A 24,867-nucleotide genomic window follows, 5' to 3' on the forward strand; every position below is an offset into this window, starting at 1 on the left:
CCCTCTCTGTCCTGTCTGAAGCATCTGGAACATTCAGTTGCCAATCATGCCCTTCCTTCAACCAAGTCTCTGTGATCACAATAACGTCATACTCCCAGGCACCAATCCAAGCCCTGAGATCCATCTGCCTTACCCACTATACTCCTTGTATTAAAGTAGATGCACTTCAAGTTGCCAGTTCTTTTGCATTCATCTGCTCTCTGCCTACTCTTCCCCTTGGAAATGCTAACTTCATGATACCTACAGTCTCTAGTTTCCACCTCACTGTCTACTAGTCTTCTCTCTGTTTCCCAGCCTCCTGCCACATTAGTTTAAAATCTTCCCAAAGGCAGATATTTGCTGCAGAAATTCACCAAAGATCCTCAGATAGCATCTGCCAAACCCACACCCACTTCCATCTCAAAGGACAAGGGCAGCAGTTACGTGGGAACACCACCCCCCTGCAAGTTCCCCTCCAAGCCACTCACCACTCTGACTTGGAAATATATCGCCGTTCCTTCACTGTCGCTGGGTCAAAATCTTGAATTCCCTCCCTGTGGGTCAACCTACAGCACATGGACTGTAGAGGTTCAATAAGGCAGCTCACCTCCACCTTCTCAAAGAGTAACTTGGAGGACCAGCAGTGTAAGAATGTGGTACATTGATACACAGTCATCTCTCATCCTTCTCAACTTCAAGGGATCCAGGACCAGTCTCTGAAAATAATCCAAGAAAACACTCAGCTGGTGGGTGCAGATATTTTCTTAATTGTCCTGTTCAGAGACCTTATTACATACCTGTGGAGCAGCTGAGACTTAACTCTGGGCCTCCTGGCTCAGAGATGAGGGCACACCACTTTCCAATAAGAACCTTTACCAGATTAGTGTAAGCATTCAGGGAAACAGACAGTACTGGAGAAACTCTGCAGCTCTGATGAGAGAAAGCAGAGTTCACATTTCTGATCCAGTGTCTTCAGAATTCATGGGTGGCACAGTGGTCAGCACTGCTGCCTCACAGCACCTGGGTCCTGGGTTCAATTCCAGCCTCAGGTGACTGTGTGGATCTATGTGGAGTGTGCACATTGTCCTTGTCTCTGTGTGGGTTTCCTTCCCCACAGTCCAAAGATGTGCAGGTCAGGTGAGTTGGCCATGCTGCATTGCCCACAGTGTTAGGTGCATTAGTCAGAGGGAAGTGGATCTGGTGGGTCCCTCTTTGAAGGGTCAGTGTGGACTGGTTGGGCCGAAGGGCCTGTTTCCAAACTGTAGGTAATCTAACTCGAAACCTTTTGGAGCCAGCATTGAAATTGGCAGGTTTTCCTGAGATATAGCAACAGGTTGGGGGTTGGAGAGTGTTATAGGGACTGCAGTAGTAAAGGCAGGTTTGAGAGTATGTACTCTCAAAGAGTTGGCACATGTGCAAGGGGCCGAATGGCCACTTTCTGAGCAATGAGGTTGAATGATTGGCCAATAGTCCCCGCCCTGCTTATGTAGGGTTTTTTTTTGCAAACTCGGATGCACAGAGAGAGAGAAGAGAGTTACTGAGTGCAGTGATAACTTGTCTGTTATTCTGTGGCTGGCTTTCCGCCCCCCACCCCCCGAGTGCAGAGATTGCAATGCAGTTCCACCGCCCCCCCGGCGCTGAGAGTTTCCTCCGGGCCCCCAGCCCCACCCAGCAGCCCACCCGCTTCTACATCGAGGACATTCTGAGCCGGGATGCCGCCGGGGGCTCACAGAGCCGGGCCGTCTCCTGCAGCCCGTTCCCGGCTGTGGTCCCGCCGCCGCCACCGCCGCTGCCACTCGCCAGCTTCAGGGCAGCAGTGTACCAGCGGGCTGGCCAGGTTGGTCTACCCCCACCTCTGTACCGGGCACCAGTGCTCCCACAACATCTGGCTCCCATCTTCCAGCCGACTGCTGCCGAGTACCAGCACCCCATCTACAGACCTCTCCCCCTGGGTAAGAGACTACAAGCTGGAGCGGGGCCGGGGAGACCGAACTCAAGACACACAGGGAGGGAGATGACAGGAGAAAGCGAACGCAGGAGAGAGAGCGAGAGAGAGTGAGTGAGAGAGAAAAACACAGGAGAGAGAGAGAACACAGGAGAGAGAGAGAACACAGAGAGAGAGAGAACACAGAGAGAGAGCACAAGAGAGAGACAGAGAACACATGAGATAGAGAACACATGAGATAGAGAACACAGGAGAGAGAGAACACAGGAGAGAGAGAACACAGGAGAGAGAGAACACGAGAGAGAGAGAACACAGGAGAGAGAGCACATACAGGAGAGAGAGGAATACAGGAGAGAGAGGAATACAGGAGAGAGAGAGAACACAGGAGAGAGAGCACAAGAGAGAGACAGAGAACACATGAGATAGAGAACACAGGAGAGAGAGAGAACACAGCAGAGAGAGCACAAGAGAGAGACAGAGAACACATGAGATAGAGAACACAGGAGAGAGAGAGAACACAGCAGAGAGAGCACATACAGGAGAGAGAGGAATACAGGAGAGAGAGAGAACACAGGAGAGAGAGAACACAGGAGAGAGAGCACAAGAGAGAGACAGAGAACACATGAGATAGAGAACACAGGAGAGAGAGAGAACACAGCAGAGAGAGAACACGAGAGAGAGAACACAGGAGAGAGAGCACATACAGGAGAGAGAGGAATACAGGAGAGAGAGAACACAGGAGAGAGAGAACACAGGAGAGAGAGAGAACACAGGAGAGAGAGAACACAGGAGAGAAAACGCAGGAGAGAGAGAACACAGGAGAGAGAGAACACAGGAGAGAGAGAGAACACAGGAGAGAGAGAGAACACAGGAGAGAGAGAATACAGGAGAGAGAGAGAGAGAACACAGGAGAGAGAGAACACAGAGAGAGAATACAGGAGAGTGATAAAGAGAAAGCACAGCAGGGAAAGATAAAGAGCAAGCACACCCAAGGGAGAGTTAAAATTATACAAAATCAGAGTGCTGGAGGAACAGCAGGTCTGGCGGCATCTGGGGAGAGAGAGAGAGAGCAGAGTTAACTTTACCAGTCCTGATTGTTTTCAGAAGAACTGGTTCAGATTTCCAGCGTGCACAGTTCTTTGGGTCTGTTTTAGGGTGTGGGAGACGGAGTAAAGACTGAGAAAGGAGAGAGGAACCAAAGAGATTGAGAGATACTCGGTTTTTTTCAGACGAACGGGATCTATTGGCAATAAAATTGTAGGAAGATAGGGAGGGAGTGAAATGGGAGAGGGGTAAGATTAATAACAAATTAGGAGAGAATGTGTAAAAAGCAGGAATAATGAAGTGTCCGGAAAGGAGCTGAGAGAGAATGAGACGCGCAGAGAGCTCTCGGATAATTCTCTCTTTGTATTCCTGTAGATTTCAAAGAGAACTTTTCCCGCTTTGATTTAAAAAAATGCTTTAAAAAAATACATTCGGGGCGAGAATATTGTGGTGGTGTCAGATTGAGACGCTTTATTTGACATAATTTTTTTAAAAAGAGCACACACATAACCCAGAACTCCCTGAGGAATTCTGCACTGGATGTGCGGAGGGTTTAACCCCGTCAAATCCGCTTTGAGCTGGGGGTTCTGAAGCTCCCTGGATTTCTGCAGATGCTGGAAACCAGGTTCTGGATCAGTGGTGCTGGAAGAGCACAGCCGTTCAGGCTGCATCCGAGGTTTCTGGATTTCCAGCCAGCCCTGCCCTTCACTGTAAACGAGCATCGGGACAATCACTTCCATTCTCCAGGAGGCACACTGGTCTGCAACTCGCTCTCTCTCTCTCTCTGTCCTTTCTATCTGTTCTCGGACCGAGAAGGGACGGAGGTAGCGTGTTGTTGCCGGGAATTGTAGGACGGTAAGGCGGGATCAGTGCCCATCGGGAACGGGTCGGAAGGGCTCAAACACGTGGAAACATCCAGACAGTTTCAATTTCCCTCGCGTTTCAGGCTGACTTCAGCTCTCAGTCTCAGGCAGCTCTGATGGACACAGATTTCTGGTCCATGCTAACTGTGGATTTCAGACCCTTTCCCTTTCCTGTCATCTGGGGTAGGGCGAAATGCCAACTTCTTGACAGAGAAAAAGAACTCTTCCCTTCCCAGCGCTATCCCCAATCCCTGGGAGTCTCCCCTTTATCTCCAAATATCTCTGCAGTCCCCCCCCCCCCCCCGAAAACCATCTGCTCACACCATTCCCAGGGTTTGGAGTGCAGGTTCCTAGCTCCTTGAAAGTGGAGTCACATGTAGATGGGATAGTGAGGAAGGGGTTTGGTATGCTTTCCTTTATTGGTCAGCCTTGCGGTGGACATACCGCTGTGGACTGGGGTGGACAAAGTTACAAATCACACACCAGGTTATAGCCCAACAGGTTTATGTGGAAGCACTAGCTTCCAGAGCGCTGCTCCTTCATCAGGAAGCTATAATCCTGCCCCATGAACTATCTGATGAAGGAGCGTCGCTCCAAAAGCTAGTACTTCCACATAAACCTGTTGGACTACAACCTGGTGTTGTGTGATTTGTAACTTCATTGGTCAGTACATTGAGTATAGGAGTTGGGAGGTCATATTGCGGCTGTACAGGGCATTTGTTCGGCCATGTTTTGGGGGATGGGCTTAGATTAGTTCACAGCTGAGAGTGTGGTGCTGGAAAAGAACAGCAGGTTAGGCAGCATCAGAGGAACAGGAAAATCGATGGACTCAGGCCTGAAACGTTGATTTTCCTGCTCCTCCGATACTGCCTGACCTGCTGTGCTTTTCCAGCACCACTGTCTCAATTCTGATCTCCAGCATCTGCAGTCCTCACTGTCTCCTTAGATTAGTTCACAGGTCGGCGTTGCATTGAGGGCTGAAGAGCCTGTTCTGTGCTGTTTTGTTCTATGTTCTATGTTTTCAATACCATGTGCAATTCTGGTCTCCCTGCTGTCGGAAGGATGTTGTGAAACTTGAAAGGGTTCCAAAAAGATTTACATAGGTGTTGTCAGGGTTGGAGGATTTGAGCTATAGGGAGAGGCTGAATAGGCTGGGGCTGTTTTCCCTGGAGCATTGGAGGCTGAGGGGTGACCTTATAGAGGTTTATAAAATCATCAGGGACATGGATAGGGTAAATAGTCAAGATCTTTTCTCTGAGGTTGGGGAGTCCAGAGCTAGAGGGCATAGGTTTAGGGTGAGAGTGGAAAGATATAAAAGAGACCTAAGGGGAAACTTTTTCACGCAGAGGGTGGTACGTGTATGGAATGAGTTGCCAGAGGAAATGGTGGAAGCTGGTACAATTGCAACATTTAAAAGGCATCTGGATGGGTGTGTGAATGGAAAGGGGTTAGAGGGAAAATGCCGGCAAATGGGATTAGATTAATTTAAGATATCTGGTCGGCATGGATGAGTTGGGCCAAAGGGTCTGTTTCCATGCTCAATGACTCTATGATTCAAAAGGTGAGGGAAACAACGAAAATATTAAATAACGCAAGCAACTGCAGATGCTAGAAATCTGAACCAAAAACAGAAATTCCTGGAGAAACTCAGCAGGTCTGACAGCATCTGTGGAGAGAGAAACAGAGTTGACATTTCAAGTCTTGTACGTGGTTTGATTCATTATTGTCACGTACTGAAATACAGTGAAATATTTTGGGGGCTATCCATGCAAATCCGGGTCATAAAACAGAATGAAGAATGTAGTGTTCCAGCTACTGAGAAGGTGTAGAGAAAGATTTACCAGAATGTTGCCAGATTAGTTCACAGCGTTCACAGGAATGGAACGTTTGAGTTATCGGGAGGGGCTGGATAGACTGGGATGTTTTTCCAGTGTGGAAAGTTGAGAGCTGACTTTACAGAGGTTTATAAAATCATGAGGAGTTTAGAAAAGGTGAATAACAGACATCTTTGTCCTCGGGTGGGGGATTTCAAAACTGGAGGTAAGGGGGTGATCATATTTTTAAGGTTGTGAAGAGAAAGATTTAAAAGGGACATAAGCGGCAACTTTTTTACGTAGAGAGTGGTTCGTATGTGAAATAAACTTTCAGAGGAAGTGGTGGATGCGAGTACAGTTACAATATTTAAATGATATTTGGATAAGTAGATGAATAAGAAGTGTTTGGAGGGATATGTGCCAAATACAGGTAGGTGGGACTAGTTTAGTTTGGAATTGTGCTCGGCATGGTCTGGTTGAATTGAAAGGTCTGTTTCTGTGCTGTATGACTCTTAACAACATTGATCTGTAAGTGGTCCATTCAAAAGACTGTTAAATTACTCTTCTTCAGCACAAAAGCACACCATTTAAAAGGCATTTGGACAACTACATGGATAGGAAAGGATTAGAAGGATATGGACCAAGTGCAGGGAAATGGGGTTAGTGTGGTCGGCCATTTTGGTCGGTACCGAACAGTTTGGGCCGAAGGGCTATAGGACTCTATGACTCTGACAAAAATGTGTTCTAACCTATCAGCAAAGAATATCCATTTTCACCGTTTTTAAAACATAGGAGTTGCATATACCAGGTGTGAGATACTAAATAATTTTTATGTGTGCCTTATTTTAATAAATTGTCATGTTCTTCCGTGTACATTGTAACATTGAAAAGGATTGATATTTGAAAAGTATGGCTGCAGAAAAAGTGAAAGGAGTATGGTGTATTCCTTCAGGGAGTGAACATAAGCTAACAATGGGCTGAGAAAGGGCCATTGTGGTAGTGTCCCAACTTTGGGCTAGGTGCCTCCTGTTCCAAAGGTGTGTAACAATATTGCTGAGCAGGTTGATTAGAAAGTATATTTAAAACAATAGGCTGAATGACCTCTTGCGAAAACTGTGTCCGAGGACTATGGCTGACTTGCTTCAATCTCACTTTCCCACACTCTTCGGCCATTTCTTCGTTTCTTGGCTTCTGATACATTTTAAAATTCTCCACTTTCTTTCCAAATCCCTCCTTGGCCTCATGACACCTTAACTCTGCAATCTCCTTCAGCACACTGGTACATTTAACTTCTCGTTAAAAGCAGGAAATTAGTATTCTTTACTGACATGTTTGAACTGATACCTGGTCCACTCTTCTGTCCCTCCACCCTGAGTTCGCTCACTGAAATCTTAAGCTCTCCCTACCCTTTTTATCATCTCTTTGCATCTTTTACATGGGCAGACAAGTGGCAGCCGGAGTTTAATGCAGAGAAATGCAAGGGAAGGTATTTGGCAAAATAGATAAGGAGGGGAATTTTTGGCTTTATCTGAAGAAAGCAGGGAGAGACAGTGTTGGATGTGGTGGGACCGATTGGTAGAGCAAATAGCAAACCATGAGAGATCATAGGCTTTGTGACTAAAGGTATTAGGTACATCAATAGGGAGATACTGGACCTCTACGGTTCAGTAACATCCATAAAATTGCATCCAGTTCTGGTCACCATAGGTTGGGAAAGGTGCCTGTGAGGATTCAGAGGGGTCTTTTTTCGGAATGATTCCAGTGCTGAGTGATTTTAACTGCAATATTGGATCAGAGAAGATAGGGTTATGCTCCTTCAAACAAATTAGTTGAGGGAAATTCAAAGTGCAAGATAAGAGCAAATTTTGATAAGGCAGGCAAAGAAAACCTGTCCCTGTTAGCTGACAGTGCAAGGAAGAGGAAGGATTTCGTGGGGTATGGGCCAAATGCTGGCAAAAGGGACTGGATCAATTTAGAATATTTTGTTGGCATGGATGAGTTGGACTGAAGGGTCTGTTTCCGCTATGTGCAACTCTATGACTCTATGGAAAAGCAGACACGCGTGTAAGATTTTGGGCCAAGAGATAGAGGAGGGAAATGAGAAAATAAAGTTGCCATGACCAGGAACTCACTGTATGTAAAGGTGATGGAGGGGAAGGCAATGACCGATTCCAAACAGAGGTTTAATGGGCTCTTGAGGAACCCAGACTTACAGGAAACAATGAGGGTGAAGCAGGCAAATGGGACTGACCGGATTGCTGAAGACAGAGAACTTGAGTGGAATCGAGGAACCAAATGATCTCTTTATGTGCTGAAATGACTGATGATTCTCTGATCGTTAAAATGTTTCTTGAACTTCACAATTTGAATAAGCTGTGGACTTTTCCCTCCCCTTGCACATCTCTTATGCGGCTCAGCGTCAAATTTTATTTTATTCTGTTGTAATGTTATTATTTTATTGAATGGTGGAGCAGCTGCTGAATGGCCTATTTCTCTTCCTCCATTGTGGTTCCCCCCCCTAAACATAACCAATGTGAGTTCAAATTCCACCAATCAAGTGTAGAAAAAGGCTGGAATAAAATAATGAATCAGAGTAATTTGCTCTGCAAAAGTATAATGGACTCAGTAACATCCCCTGAGGCAGAAAACCTGCTGTACACCACCCTGTCTAGGCCCCCACCCCACTCCGGCCTATCACCCTCACCTTGACCTCCTTCCACCTATCATATCTCCATCGCCCCTCTCCCAAGTCTCTCCTCCCTACCTTTTATCTTAGCCTGCTGGACACACTTTCCTCATTCCTGATGAAGGGCTTGTGCCCGAAACGTCAAATTTCCTGTTCCTTGGATGCTGCCTGACCTGCTGCGCTTTAACCAGCAATAGATTTGTATACTCCCCAATCCATGTATTAATGTGTTCTCCATGCTTCTTTCATGGGATGAGGACATTGCTGGCTGAGCCAACATTTATTGCCCGTCCCTAGTTGCCCCTTGAGAAGGTAGGGGTGAGCTGCCTTCTTGAACTGCTGCAGTCCATGTGCTGTAGGTTGACCCACAATGACCTGAGGGATGGAATTCCAAGATTTTGGTCAAGCAATGGCAATATTTATCCAAGTCAGCTGTCAGTGTGTATCTAGGGTGCAGGGAGAGTGAAAACTACAGTGATAGTCAGGGTTCCACACTAATCAGGACTGCTTTATCCTGAATGGCTTTGAAGAGAATGTTTTACCGATCCAGGCACGTGGGGAGTATTCCATCACTCTCCTGACTTGTAGACAGTGGACAGGCTTTGGGAAGTCAGGAGGTGAGTTACTCACTGCAGTATTCCTAGCCTCTTGTAGCCACTGTGCTTATATGGTGAGCCCAGTTGGTAGTCTTTGGTAACCCTCAGGATGTTGGACAGAGGGGAAATCAGTGATGGTGATGCCATTGAATGTCAGAGGTTTTCATTGGCTGGCATGTAAATGGTGCAAATATTACTTGACATTTATCAGCCCAAGTTTGGATGTTATAGACAATAGGAACAGGAGTAGGCCATTTGGCCCTTTGAGCCAGCACCACCATTCATTATGATCATGGCTGATCACCCACACTCAGTATCCTGTTCCTGCCTTATACTGTTGTCCTGATTGTGCTGCATATGAACACTTCAGTAGCTGAGGCTTGATGAATGGAGCTAAACATTGTACAACCATCACTCTGCTGTCCTCTCAAGCCACATAACTCACTGTTCCTTGATCATCTGGGGATGTGGGCAAGAAACAACAATGGTGCTACTTCTCTCTGAATAGGTGTCTAGTTGTAGAACCGTAGAATCATAGAAATTTACCGTACAAAAGGAGGCTATTTGACCCATTGTCTACACTGGCTCCTGAAAGAGCTACCCAGATGGGCCCACCCTGCTGTCCTATCCCCACATCCCTCCAACTTCATCCCTTTCGGATGTATATCCAGCTCTCTTTTGGAACCTCCTATGGAATTCACCTCCACCACTTTTCCGGGCAGCACATTCCAAATCCCAACAACTCTGTGAGTGAAGAAGTTTCTCCCCATCTCATTCCTAGCTCTCTTGCTGACAATCTTAAAATTGTGAACCCGAGTTACTGACTTACCAACTAGTGGAAAAAGATTATTCTTCTTTACTTTGAACAGCTCAATAAGGTCACTTATTAATCTTCTGTGCACCAAGGAGAATAAACCCAATCTTTCTGATCTTCGCTTGTATTTAAAGCTCTGATTCCTGTATCATTCTGGTAAGTCTACTTTGCACTGTCTCCAGGGCTTTAACATTTCCCCTTAAATAAGTTTCCCAGAATTGAACACAATACCCCGAATGTGGTCTGACCAATGACTGGTCGAGGTGCAGCGTCACTTCTTTGCTTTAATACCCTACGTCTCTTATTTATAAACCCAAGGATCCCAGAAGCCTCTTGGCAATTGCTGCACTTTGCCTGGCCCCCTTCAGAGAATCATGCACCTGAACCCTGAGGTTCCTCTGCTCCTGTACCCCCCTCAAAGTTGTACCATTGAGTCTGTTTTGGCCTTTCCCACCAACGCCCATCGCCTCACATTTCTCTAATATCTGTCTCGCTGTGTGAGACCAACTCAAACACTGCTCGCTGTCATCTGAAATATTGCTGAGGTGAATTCTGGATGTGTGGCCCCGATTTCCCCATCAGTGGTTTTACTTGATGTCTCTTTGATAAAGAAAATGCCAGCAGATTTCAGCAGTCTCAGTGTGTCCAACCCTGTGCACTCGAAACCCACAGAATCCACCTATTTTCAGCCGGTGAGGCCCAAGCGATTACTTTGGTTCCTCTTTCACATGAAGCAGGGTGTGATCAGATGGTGCATGTGTCTCAATATTAACTGCCTCATCACTGCACACCACTCCCCCCCACCCCCCCCCCCCCCCCCCCCACCATCTTTACTTAGAAAAGCCAGTTTGTTTACCGTAATTCTGGTAAATGGGACGTCTCTGGAGGGAAAGAAGCAAAGTTGAGCTTTTTGTGCAAACTATCTCATTATTTTAAATTATCTTAAAAGTGCAGCTTTGAGCATTCTTCCGGTTGGATTCTTTTAAATAAAAAAAACATACTTGAACATATAGATATCTGCAATTGGCAATGCTGAGTATTCAGGAAGTGTTTGAAAATTGGTAACAGTCTGCCGAGGCTTGATAGGGGGACATTTCCTCTCCGCAGGGCAGAATATGAGCAATTATAGCAATACTGTGTCGTTTGAGGGTGTTGTGGTGAACGAAGAAATAAGGAACTAACAGCAGAAGTGAGTATTGGGAGTGACAAGTCCCACAGTGAACTCTGAAGTGGCAGGGTGTTGGGTAATCATTCAGTTACAAACTGCTGGAGGAGGGGATGAAAGTAACCAACTCCAATTCCCATCCCTGACCCACGGGAAAATTAGAGCTGAAAATGTGTTGCTGGAAAAGCGCAGCAGGTCAGGCAGCATCCAAAGAGCAGGAGAATCGACGTTTCGGGCATGAGCCCTTCTTCCTGATGCTCTTTGGATGCTGCCTGACCTGCTGCGCTTTTCCAGCAACACATTTTCAGCTCTGATCTCCAGCATCTGCAGTCCTCACTTTCTCCACGGGAAAATTAAATGTGAAAGGGCTGAAGAGTCAGCATCTGAAACAAAAGTGAGAGGTTCTTACACACAGACTGTGGCCCGAAGGAATGGGTTCATTCATTCCCCTTTAGGCTGTTATCCAAAACGAGAGGAGGCCATACAATCATACAGTCACAGTCATACAGTCACAGTCATACAGTCACAGTCATACAGTCACAGTCATACAGCCATAGAGTCCTACAGCACAGAGATAGGCCCTATGGCCCAATATGGTCCATGCCGACCAAAATGTCCGTCCACGCTGACCCCATTTCCCTGCACTTGGCCCATATCCTTCTAATCCTTTCCTAACCATGTATTTGTCCAAATGCCCTTTAAATATTGTCAGTGTACCTGCCTCCACCACTTCCCCTGGCAGCTCATTCCATACACGTACCACCCTCTGTCGAAAAAACGTTTTTCAAAGTTTGGGAGAATATTTGTAGCTCGGGTGCTCGTTGTTGTGGTTCTGTTCGGCAAGCTGGGAATTTGTGTTGCAGACGCATCGTCCCCTGTCTAGGTGACATCCTCAGTGCTTGGGAGCCTCCTGTGATGCGCTTCTGTAATGTTTCCTCCGGCATTCATAGTGGTTTGTCTCTGCCGCTTCCGGTTGTCAGTTCCAGCTGTCCACTGCAGTGGCCGGTATATAGGGTCTATAATACTACTATTATAGGACAAGCCAAACAGAGAACAGCCAGGGTATTCCTAGAGGCATGGCATTCATCCACAGATTTTATCAACAAACACGTCGACCTAGACCCAATATACCGGCCATTGCAGCGGACAGCTGGAACTGACAACCGGAAGTGGCAGAGACAAACCACTATAAATGCCGGAGGAAACATCACAGAAGCGCTTCACAGGAGGCTCCCAAGCACTGAGGATGTCACCTAGACAGGGGACGGAATGTCTGCAACACAAATTCCCAGCTCGGCGAACAGAACCACAACAAAAAAGGTTGTGCCTCAGGTTCCCTTTTATTCTTTCCCCTCTAACCTTAAACAGATGCCCTCTAGTCTGTGATTCCCAACCCTGAGAAAAAGACTGAGTGCATTCACCCGTTGCATACCTCTATACGGATCTTATACAGCTCTCTATGATTCCCCCTCAGTCTCCTATTCTCTAAAGTCCTAGCTTGTCCAGCCTCTCCCTATAACTCAGACTGTCGAGTCCTGGCAACATCCTTGTAAATTTCTTCTGCGCACTTTTCAGTTTAATAACATCCTTCCTATAGCAAGGTAACCAAAACTGAACACGATGCTCCAAGTGCAGCCTCACTAACGTCCTGTACAACTGCAACATCATCCTGTCACAAATAGAGACCATTCGGCCCCTAAAGACTAGCACACAGGAACAGGAGGAGCCTGTTGTAGTTGGAGAATGACAACTGCTACCAGTGGTAGTTTCTTATCATCAAGTGAGTGGCAAAATGTGAGGAGGCTTTTGTCTGACCACAAACTGGTTTCTTGCAGATTTGTAATTGGGAGCAAGTTACATAGAACAGTACAGCACAGAGCAGGCCCTTCAGCCCACGATGTTGTCCGATGATGTTACATTAGCAGGGCAAAAAATTATCACTCAAACCAGTATGATGATATCAGACTGGGTGGTGTATAAAGTGGTTTTCAACATGAATGCTTTCAGAATCATGACCTTATATAGCACCTTCCTCCCAAGCCTTCTTGTCCAGAGTTAACGTGGGTAGAGTTATGGATGTAGTTACATGTGCCAACACCCGATCTTCACCCCAATCTCTAATTACACAAAAGCAGGCAGTCTAGAGATTCACAGTCCCTCTGGGATGCCCTCTCTCCAGGCTTGGTCTTTAGCTTGAGGAGTAGGGGTGGTGATGGCCTGGCACTGTTATTGCTGCACTGTTAATCCAGAGACCCAGCTCACATACCGGGGATCTGGGTTCGGATCGCACCATGGCAGAAGGTAGAATTCAATAAAAGAATTAAAGAGTCCAACGGTGACTGTGAATCCATTGTCAATTGTCAGGAATAACCCATCAGGATCTCTAATGTCCTGTAGGGAAGGAAACTGCCATCCTTACCCAGTCTGGCCTACATGTGAGTGGGTGACTCTTAATGTCCCCCTGGGCAATTAGGGACGGGCAATAAGATTGGCCTAGCCGGCGATGCTCTCATCCTGTGAGTGAATAAAAATAAACTCTTATTCTTGATGCTGTTCTTGACCCTGCATTGTCTGCCTCGGGGAGACAGGACACCTTCTTGCAGATTGCTTCAGAGAACATCCCTGGGACACCCGCACCCATCAACTCCACCGCCCCATGACTGAACACTTCAACTCCCCCTCCCACTCCATCAAGGACATGCCGGTCCTGGGCCTCCTCCACTGCCACATCGTTACCACTCAACACCTGGAGGAGGGGCCCTGCAACCATACGGGATAAATGTGGATTTCAACAGCTTCCTCATTTCCCCTCCCCCCCACATTATCCCAGTCCTAAGCCTCTAACTCGGCATCGCCCTTCGGACCCATCCATCATTGCCCCCTCAGACCTATCACCTTGACCCTCACCTTTATCCACCTATCACTTTCCCAGCTACCTCCCCCAACCCCCCTCCCCCCTCCCACTTATCTCTCAGCCGCAACCCACAACCCTCATTCCTGATGAAGGGCTTATGCCAGAAACATCGACTTTCCTGCTCCTCGGATGCTGCCTGACCTGCTGTGCTTTTCCAGCACCACATTCTCGACCCTGCGTTGCCTGTAAAGTCTCTGACCACCGGGGGACCTCCTATCTCTGGGATGCCTTTTGTTGAAGGTGTCACTCTTGCTAAACCAGGTAGTTGGTTCATTACCTCCTTTGAAGGAATCTAATCCCCTAAGTTTCTTTCACAAAGAGAACCTCTTCCCTAATGAACCAAGTCGTTGCCACATACTAACATCTGTCCTTAGATAAGGAGACCGGTACCGTGCAGAGTATACTGGATGTCATCTATTAATGTGTCATATTGGGCGGCACGGTGGCACAGTGGTTAGCACTGCTGTCTCACAGCGCCTGAGACCCGGGTTCAATTCCCGAATCATGGGGACCGACTGTGTGGAGTTTGCACGTTCTCCCTGTGTCTGCGTGGGTTTCCTCCGGGTGCTCCGGTTTCCTCCCACAGTCCAAAGATGTGCAGGTCAGGTGAATTGGCCATACTAAATTGCCCGTAGTGCTAGGTAAGGGGTAAATGTAGGGGTATGGGTGGGTTGCGCTTCGGCGGGTCGGTGTGGACTTGTTGGGCCGAAGGGCCTGTTTCCACACTGTAAGTAATCTAAGTAATCTAATCTAATATCAATGAAGCATAACCTTCCTACTTTTGGATTCAATTCCCTTTGTCAATAGGGAAGGAAACTGCAACCCTTACCTGGTCTGGCCTCCACGTGACTCCAGACCACAACAATGTGGTTCACTCTTAAAAATTTGAGATAACCAATAAATGCTAGCCCAGCCCACAGTGATGCCCGCATCGCGTAAATGACTAAGATAGAAAGGAAACAAAAATCACCTCTATTTGCTTTCCTCAGGTTATTTGTTGTATCTGTAGAATGACTCTTTACTTCAACATACACACAAGGTTGAATTCACCCTCATTATATTTGTCTTCCTGTTGGACACACTATGTTCAAATCCTCAGGCCTGCTGCTGACTTTATCACTGATACAGATAATTCTTCACTGGGCGACAGAAAATGGAAATATTTCTCTTGAATTTGGTTCTGGAGTACTGTGCCCACTTTTGGTCACCCTGCTATCAGAAAGTTATTATTAAACTGGAGAGGGTTCAGAAAGATTTACCAGGATGTTGTTAGGAATGGAGGAGTTGAGATTTAAAAATAGGCTGGATTTTCTACTGGACCGTCGAAGGTTGAGGGGGTGACCTTATAGGGGTTTATAAAATCATGAGGGGCACAGATAAGGTGAATATTCCAGAGTATTTGTATCTGTTGACTGACCTACTCACATGTGCCTTTATGGTTATTATTTGTTAAAATAACAATGATTCCAAGGCTGTCTTCTTTTAGGATTTGTATCTGATTCCTCTTGATCTCTGCTTCCAGTGTATCCTGAATACATTTCTCCAAAGTCAGTCTTCTTTGGATAATGATCATTCTGTCTAAGACTCATCAATAATTACAGCAATTCTGTCTGTTATGAATTCTGACTTCAAAGTTTTATAGTATTCCAATAATCTCTGGAAGCCATTCCCTAGGGTGGGGCAGTTGAAAACTAGGGGATAAATTTTAAGGTGAGAGGAGAAAGATTTAGAAACGGCATGAGGGTCAACCTTTTTACACAGAGAGTTGTTCGTATGTGGAATGAACTGTCAGAGGAAGTGATGGATGCAGGTACAGTTACAACATTTAAAAGACATATAGATAAGTAGATGAATAGGAAAGGTTTGGACTGATATGGATCAAATGCAGGCAAGTGGGACTAGTTTAATTTGGGATTATGGTCAGTGTGGAGTAGTTAGCCCAAAGGGTCTGTATCCATGCTGTATAACTCTTACTGATTAAATTTGAACCTTATTAGGAACAAATTACTGCAGATTTTGGAATCTGTATTGAAAACAAGAATTCCTGGAAATTGCAGTGAGTCAGCTAACATCTATGGAGAAAGAGAGCTAGCTGATGTTTCAAGTCTAGACAATTCTTCATCAAAGCTGATGAAGAGTCATCTATACTCAAAATGTTAGCTTGAATCTTCGATTCCTTCACTTTCCTCATTCCTGATGAAGGGCTTATGCCCGAAACGTCGAATTTCCTGCTCCTTGGATGCTGCCTGACCTGCTGCGCTTTTCCAGCAACACATTTTCAGCTCTGATACTCCAGCATCTGCAGACCTCACTTTTTCCTTGAATCTTCTATTACATTTATTCACCAGGTTGTATTGGTGCCTGGACAATTTCAGTTAAAGAATTAAAAATGAGCTCACCTGGGTTATACTGCACTTTCATTTTGACTGGTGGAGATTTCACCTGAAGGTCATCATGCCTCAGGTTGGAGGGGGGGGGGGGGGGGGGGAAGGTTGAGAGGGAGACTCGGTTCAGGACGTGGACCCACACTGTTGGTGTCACTCTGCATCGCATTACAGCCATTCAGCTGACTGAGAAACAGACTCTGTCAAACCTGAGTCAGCTGGAACACCAATGTCTTCTCAGAATATCACTGGCCCCAGTGCATCGACATCTTTGTAGGAGTAATCCATGAGTGGGAGGAGTTTGTTGCTTTGTAACTGTGTTCTACATCTGTGCATCTTCTGAAAATGACCTATAGTTTTACAGAGAGAGTTTTCTTTCATAGCTTGAGATTGAGCATTTGTATCTGTTGACTGACCGACTCTTTGCGTTGACATGTCACATGTGCCTTTATGGTTAATACTTTTTAAAATAACAATGGTTGTCCTTCTCTCAGTGTGGCCTAACTAAAGTTCTATGAAGCTGCAGCATAGGTTTGCCTATCCTAATACTCAATGCCCTTCCAATGAAGGCAAGCATGCCTTTAATTTAGTCCTTTTACTCCCTTATCCACCTGCACTGCCACCTTCTGTGGACCTGCACACGCCCAGATCTCTCTGCATATCAATACTCCTAAGGATTCTGCCATCTTAAGAATTTTGTATAACTTAAGAATTATTTTCTCCAAGATGCCTAGTACTGTTTTCTATTTGGCACATCTTGATATTAAATCTGTTAAGCAGTATTATTTCTCCAGCCTAATGTGACATTTTACTTTTTCGACTTTAAAGCATTTTAATTCTGCAGTATCCCAATGCTACTATTATTCTCCTTGCTTTCAAGGTTTTTATACCGAAGTATATCGAAGCTGCTTTATTCTCTGCTTAGTAAAGCAGTTTTAATTTCCTTTAAATGTTGAACTATTTCTGTATCTCTGCACTGTTTACTCAGGAGTTTTCCTGTGTTTTCTAAGTAAAATGGAAGTCTTCAGTCTTATGGACAAAATGGACAAATCCAAACTTTTCATGACCTAATAAATAATGCCCATCATTGTTCACAATATTCCCAGTCCTGGTGACACTGCGTTCCAATCTTTCTCCTGCATGAGCCATAGATTATATTATGGATCCCCTGCTGTTAATAATCCTCTTGCTATCTTCTTCAGTGAGATTCTGTCTGCTTTGGCTTTTACATTGTCCATTTACTGCCTTCACTGGCTTCATGATAGTACTCACATTTAATTGTCACTTATCTCAAGAGGGTTGGAATATAAAAGCACCGCTGTGCTACTGAGACTTTATAAAGCTCTGGTTAGGCCCCATTTGGAGTATTGTGTCCAGTTTTGGTCCCCACACCTCAGGAAGGGCATACTGGCACTGGAACGTGTCCAGCGGAGATTCACACAGATGATCCCTGGAATGGTTGGTCTAACATATGAGGAATGGCTGAGGATCCTGGGATTGTATTCATTGGGGTTTAGAAGATTAAGGGGAGACTTAATAGAAACTTACAAGATAATCCATGGCTTGGAAAGGGTGGACGCTGTGAAATCTTTTTCTGTTAGGCGAGGAGACTAGGACCCGTGGACACAGCCTTAAAATTAGAGAGGGTCAATTCAGAACAGAAATGCGGAGACAATTCTTCAGCCAGAGAGTGGTGGGCCTGTGGAATTCATTGCCGCAGAGTGCAGTGGAGGCCGGGACACTAAATGTCTTCAAGGCCGAGATTGATAGATTCTTGTTGTCTTGAGGAATTAAAGGCTACGGGGAGAATGCGGGTAAGTGGAGTTGAAATGTTCATCAGCCATGATTGAATGGCGGAGTAGACTCGATGGGTCGAATGACCTTACTTCCACTCCTATGTCTTATGGTCTTAATTGCTTGTAGGGCCTGTGATTTACCTCCTGTAGCATTGTTTTGTGGTGTCAGCCTGTTATGGTGAGCTCCTTTTTAACCTTGAGTCTTCTCAGCCAATTGTTTGGTCCCGTTAATTTAAAGTGTTCCTCTCGCCCAATAGGGTTTATTTTAAACTTGGCTGACAGAGTACCAATGCCTACTCATTTCATAGCTGAAATTTTAATCGAGACTGTTCCTACACATATTTGCTTCCATGTGGAAACTGTAGCTGCTATTAGAGATAGGTGTTTGATTAGTCTTAATTATGTTGACAGAAGTAGGGAAGGTGTGTTGGGTATGCTAGAGGTTATTAAAGCGGACAAATCCTCAAGGATCTAACCCAGGTTGCTGAGGGAGTCGAGAGAGGAAATAGCTGGAGCCCTGACAGATATCTTTGTAGCATCCTTAAACACAGGTGAGGTGCCGGAGGACTGGAGGGTTGCTCATGTTGTCCCCCGTACAAGAAGATTAGTAGGGATATTCCAGGTAACTACAGACTAGTGAGCATGACGTCAGTGGCGGGGAAGTTGCTGAAGAAGGTACTGAAGGATAATATCTATTTATATTTGGAAAAGAATGGGCTTATCATTGATAGGCAACATGGTTTTGTGTGGGGGAGATCATGCCTTACCAACTTAATAGAGTTCTTTGTGGAAGTGACCGAGTTGATAGATGAAGGAAGTGCCATAGATGTCATACACACGGACTTTAGTAAGGTGCTTGATAAGGTTCCCTGTGGTAAACTCATTGAGAAAGCGAAGTCACATGGTGTGCATGGTGTTCTAGCTAGGTGGATAAAGAACTGGTTGAGCAACAGGAGACAGAGAGTAGTAGTTGAAGGGAGTTTCTCAAAATGGAGAAAGGAGACCAGTGGTGTTCCACATGGGTCAGTGCTGGGGCCACTGCTGTTTGTAATATACATAAATGATCTGGAAGAGGGCACTGTTGGTCTGATCAGCAAGTTTGCAGATGACACAAAGATTGGTGGAGTAGCAGAAAACATAAGGGACTGTCAGAGAATATAGGAGAATATAGATAGACTGGAGAGCTGGGCGGAGAAGTGGCAGATGAAGTTCAATCCAGACAAGTGTGAGGTGATGCATTTTGGGAAGTCTAATTCTAGAGCGAATCATATGAAAGATCCTTGGGAAAAGTTGATGGGCAGAGAGATCTGGGAGTGCAGGTCCATTGTACCCTGAAGGTTGCTGCACAGGTAGATAGAGTGGTCAAGAAGGTATAGTACGCTTGCCTTCACTGGACGGGGTATTGAGTATAAGAGCTGGCAGGTCATGTTAAAATTGTACAAGACATTGGTTCGGCTGCATTTAGAATACTGTCTACAGTTCTGGTCACCACATTACCTAAAGGATGTGGATGCTTTGGAGAGGGTGCAGAGAAGGTTTACGAGGATGTTGCCTGGTATGGAAGGTGCTAGCTATGAAGAACGGTTGAACAGGTTAGGATTGATTTCATTATAAAAAAGGAGATTGAGAGGGGACCTGATTGAGGTTTACAAAACCACGAAGGGTATAGACAGGGTAAATAGAGACAAGCTTTTTCCCAGGATTCAATAACAAGAGGTCATGCTTTCAAGGTGAGAGGTAGAAAGTTTAAGGGGGATACATGTGGCAAGTACTTCACACAGAGAGTAGTAGATGCCTGGAACACATTGCCAGCAGAGGTGGTAGAGGCAGGCATGATAGATTCATTTAAGATGCATCTGAACAGTTCCATGAGTAGGTGGGGAGTAGAGGGTTACAGATGCTTAGGGATTGGGCAACAAGTTTAGACAGTAGATTTGGATTGGTTCAGGCTTGGAGGACTGAAGGGCCTGTTCCTGGCTGTAAATTGTCTTTGTTCTTTGCTGGGCATGACTGGCTTCTGGTTCACATTTGCTTCTGCACTTCTCTTGCCAGGTCTGAAATACAGGTTTGTACTTGTGTATCTCCCTTGTTAATGTTTACAGACATTTCAATGCAAGCTCTTTCACTGTTTGCTTGCTTCACTGGTGAGCAGCTGCAGATGTTGACTGCCTGTTTGAGTAGTTCTTAAAACTATAAAATCTTTAAAGCTAGAAACATCCCACACTGGTTCTGGGTCCATGATAATTCTTGTTACCTTGTGGTATTGAGCCACAGGACACATTGCTGCACATGATGTGGTGCCAAGCACTATCAGCTTAGGTTAGGGGTGTCTGTTGCCACAAAGTGAATCTTAAAGAGAAGAGTCTTTTATCTTAAACATGAGATAGTGCATTGAATGTTAGTAACCAGGTGTAAGTTCCATTAACAACATAAAGAACGTATGCATGTCACAATGTCCAAATCTGTTCTGCTTTATCCCCTCTAAGACATCATCAGATTGGATGGAACTTTCAGCAACATCACCTTCCACAAAAGATGCCATTAAACTCCTGTAACATAGGAACAGGAGGAGGCCTTTCAGCCCCTCAAGTGTGTTATACTGGAAAACGAATCAGTCCCCGAAAACCTCTTGTTCATTGAATGAGATCATGACTGGTTGTTGCTTCCAGGCCATGGTCAGGTCCCTCGCTTGACCAGAATAATCATGGATGTAGATATTTGGCCTCTGTTCCTTGTTGGAGCCTACAGCCCACATCAGCCATTCCCACCCCTCTCCATCTAACCTGCCCATTTTCTCAGAAATGCCCCAAAGTTTTGGCTAGTCACAGTCTGTTTTAGTCCATGCTTTTTTTGACAGTGCTGTAAAGATTTGGGGTTAGCTGATTATCTCAATCAAGGTAAAATCTCTTGATCTGAACCTCACAAGCTCCAGTTGACTCCCAGCATTCACAGCCTTTTTGGAGAGAGTTCCAGATTTCCACAGGCCCTTTCAGTGTAGGAAATCTTCCTGATTTCACTCCGGACAAGTCTGGCTCAAATTTGAAGGTTCTGTCCCCTAGCTCTGAGCTTGCCCCAATGGAGGAAATGGTCTGTCTGTTTCTATCCCCCGCTGTATCTCTCTCACTCACTCACTCTGTTTCCGAACCTCTCTGACTCTGTCCCTCTCTGACTCTATCTCTCTCTATGTCTGTCCATCTTTGACTCTATTCCTCTCTGTGTCTATCCCTCGCTGTGTCTGCCTGTCTCTCTTTCTCTCTGACCCTGTTCCTCTCTTTCCTGTCCCTTTCTGATGTGCCCTCTCTGTCTCTCTTCCTGTCTCCCTTTCTGTGTGTTTTTTTTCTCTTTTTATCTGTCTCTGTTTGTTTATCTGCCTCTCCCTTTCTTTTCCTATCTCTCATACCTTGTCATTCTCCCTCTCTCCCTGTTTCTCTCCCTGTTTCTCTGTCCTTCTCTGCTTGACTCTCTTGTGCTCTCTTTCTTTCTCTGTCGCTCTGTTCCTGTGTGTCTGTCCCTCTCTCTCTATCTATCATACTGTGTCTGTCTGCATGTCTCTCTCTCTGCGCTCTCTCTTTCTCTCTGTCCTTCTTTCTGTCTTGTCCCTCTGTCTCTTTCTCTCTCTTTCTGTCTCCCTTTCTCTCGGATTCCCCCACTCTCTCTTTGTCCCTTTCCCCTCTGTCTGTCTGTTCGTGTGTCTCTCTCATTCTGTCTGTCCCTCTTTCTTTCTTGTCTCTCTCTCTCTCTGTCTGTCTTTCTTTGTCTCTGCACCCATCTTTCTCTCTGGCCCTTTCCCTCTCTCTCTGTTTCTCTTGAGCCTAATGTTCCCTAAATTAAACAATGAGAACAAGTTAAAAGTAATTAATTCACCATAAAGCACTTTACAATGTCCTGCAGCTTGCTATATAAATGAGTCATTTTCTTAAGAAAAACTCACCCTCTCAATTCCTTGAACCATGTCAACTTGGTCATGCTCCACCTGACCTTTCACAGGCTGTTGAATCTTGTGCACAACCAGAAGACATGAGTTCAAATCACACTCGGTCATTTGAAAATCTGAATTCCAGGAAATATTATGAATGTTGAAAAGAAACTGATAGAGGAGACACTAATGCTGTCAGACTGTTGTTAAAAATAAAACTCAACTGATTCATGGGTTATTTGGGAATGTTATTTTATCAAGGTTAGTGGGCGGCACGATGGCACAGTGGTTAGCACTGCTGCCTCACAGCGCCTGAGACCCGGGTTCAATTCCCGACTCAGGCGACTGTGTGGAGTTTGTACATTCTCCCCGTGTCTGCGTGGGTTTCCTCCGGGTGCTCCGGTTTCCTCCCACAGTCCAAAGATGTGCGGGTCAGGTGAATTGGCCATGCTAAATTACCCGTAGTTTTAGGTAAGGGGTAAATGTAGGGGTGGGTTGTGCTTCGGCGGGTTGGTGTGGACTTGTTGGGCCGAAGGGCCTGTTTCCACACTGTAAGTAATCTAATCAATAGGAATTGGCAGTAAATATCCTCCATCCCCACATTTATCCTTTTTTTCCCCTTACAGTCTCTATAGTATGGAAGCAAGCCATTTGACCCATCAGGTCTATACTGACCCTCTGAAGACCATCCCACTAGACACACCCCATGCGTATCCCCATAATCCTGCATTTTCTCATGGTTAATCCACCCAACCTGCACACAATGGGGCAAGTTAGCATGGCCTACCCACCTATCCTGCACATCTTAGGAATGTGGGAGGAAACCCACACAGATACAAAGTTAAAAATCACACAACACCAGGTTATAGTCCAACAGGTTTATTTGGAAGCACACTAGCTAGTGTGATTTTTAACTTTGTACGCTCCAGTCCAACACCAGCATCTCCAAATCACACAGATACAGGGGGAATGTGCAAACTCCACACAGACAGTCACCCGATGGTGGAATTGAACCTGTGTCCCTAGCAGTGTGAGGCAGCAGTGCGAACCACTCTGCCACATCACACCCCACAGTGTTAAAGAAATGCAGGGTTATCAGTTCTGGCTTCAAGGAATTCATTTCTCTCGAACCAAGACCAGTTGTAATACAAATAGAGCCCATTCTGCCTGTGCTAGCTCTTTGCCTGAGTCTTTCCTGATGAAGGGCTTGTGCCCGAAACATCGAATTTCCTGTTCCTTGGATGCTGCCTGACCTGCTGCACTTTAACCAGCAACACATTTTCAGATTTGCCTGAGAATTCCAAGCCTCGTCACTGCTTGACCTGCGATGTAAATCTGAGCTTTGTTTTCGGGTAATTTGGAGGAGAGAATTTACTTTGTTTGGGATGAGGAGGAGAAATCTCTGGGCAGAAAATGCTGTTGAGCTATATAATGATTTGTCATGGGAGAATGGTTGATTCAGAGACCACTATGCGTTTACAAGGAGAATTTGTTATCTGTTTGACTTGAAAGACGAAATACTGTTGACCAATCCAAACTCCAAAGAAATCTCCTTTTAGCGTCTGCTGCTGCACAGTCCCAGTGTGTCAAGTCTCTCCTCCTACCTGTTGATTTCCATCTGGGGACCGTTGACCCTGTATATTCACCCTGGATTTCTGCAAGATGGTATTTGAAACTAAACCGAACACTCTGACCCTGTCCAACTAAAGATGTAGAATGAAGCCAGAGGGTGCTGGAGAGGGTCAGCAGGTCTGACAGCATCCATGGACAGGAAAACTGACTTACCATTTCACAGAATCATTCGACTTACTCCGGTTCAGATGGAGGCCATTTGGCCCAAAAATGCCTGCATCTGCTCTATTTCCCTAGTGTCCTTTTCCCATATCCCTGCACACTATTACTCTTCCAAAACCCTTCCCCCACCCCCACCCCCCTAATTTAAACCAGCAACAGAGAAAAGATTTACCCCGTGCTGTAATCTGTTAAAATCCAAGAGGCAAAGAACTGTCCCAAAAGTCACTATTTAAAGTACAAAAAAATTTAAGAACGTAATTTTTTCAGTCTAACATAAAATATTAACTAACACTATTTACAACTCCTTCCTCTAACCTATCTTTTACTTTCCCTCTACAATACCGGTCTGGTGAAACCCCCTGAGTAACATTTACCAAAAAATTCAAATTTCAAAACCAGCCAGCTGTCAAATCTTCTCTTTGTAGATTTACTCTCCAGGTTGGAGTTGATGTGTTTTCTCTGTTCAAACTCCTTCCCTACCTCTCAGAGAGTCCTGACTGGCAGCCTACGTCTGTTGGCAGTTCTCCCTCAACTGTTCAATTTGTTTAAAATTTATAGCCCAAAACATCAAATTGTTTCATTGGTTTAAATATTATCAAAGTACCAAATTCAAATTTGATTGGAGTTTTATATCTGGGGTATAATTTAAACTGATTGGCCGAAATTGAATTTGTTTTTGTCTCATAGCAACCCAGCCAGTGCTAGTTGCTGGACCAAATGTCCCATTGTAAATTTCCAGCATTCTGTGTGCTTGCTCAGCCCTTCATCTCTTAAAGGTACAGCACACCTCTACACTGTCATAACAATTGCCCTCTTCAATGCCTCAGTTGAATCTGCCTCCACCACATTTCCATACCTCATTGTGTGAAAAAGGTTTTTCTTCCAATGCCCTTCTCTCGTTTGCACATTACTTTAAATCTACACTTTCTTGTTCTGTTTCCTTTTGTTTATCTAGTCAATCCAGCCCTTTCGTGATTTTGAAAACCTCTGCCAAATCTTCTCTCCAGGAGAACCTCTTAAAGCTGTCCTCTTCACTGAAGTTTCTTGTCCCTGGAACTATTTTTCCTATCATACGATGCCCACAATACTACACCCAGTGTAACTTTTCTTCTGACCTGAAACAGCTGGATAAGTAGCTGAAGGGGAGGTGCAGCAAG

The 24,867-nt window shown here is 45.3% G+C and overlaps 1 protein-coding gene across 1 annotated transcript in view; it reads left to right on the forward strand.

The window, feature by feature from the left end:
- The first annotated feature begins 1,507 nt into the window (after positions 1–1,507).
- The window catches only part of LOC132817614 (hematopoietically-expressed homeobox protein hhex-like), a 126,047-nt gene continuing 102,687 nt past the window's right edge, over positions 1,508–24,867 (forward strand). Inside the window, exon 1 of the mRNA XM_060828121.1 lies at positions 1,508–1,931. Coding sequence (XP_060684104.1) covers positions 1,592–1,931 — 340 coding nt within the window. The 5' untranslated portion in view covers positions 1,508–1,591. The remainder of the gene's footprint in view (positions 1,932–24,867) is intronic.

This window comes from Hemiscyllium ocellatum, chromosome 1, assembly GCF_020745735.1.
Source record: "Hemiscyllium ocellatum isolate sHemOce1 chromosome 1, sHemOce1.pat.X.cur, whole genome shotgun sequence".
NCBI classification, from domain to species: domain Eukaryota; kingdom Metazoa; phylum Chordata; class Chondrichthyes; order Orectolobiformes; family Hemiscylliidae; genus Hemiscyllium; species Hemiscyllium ocellatum.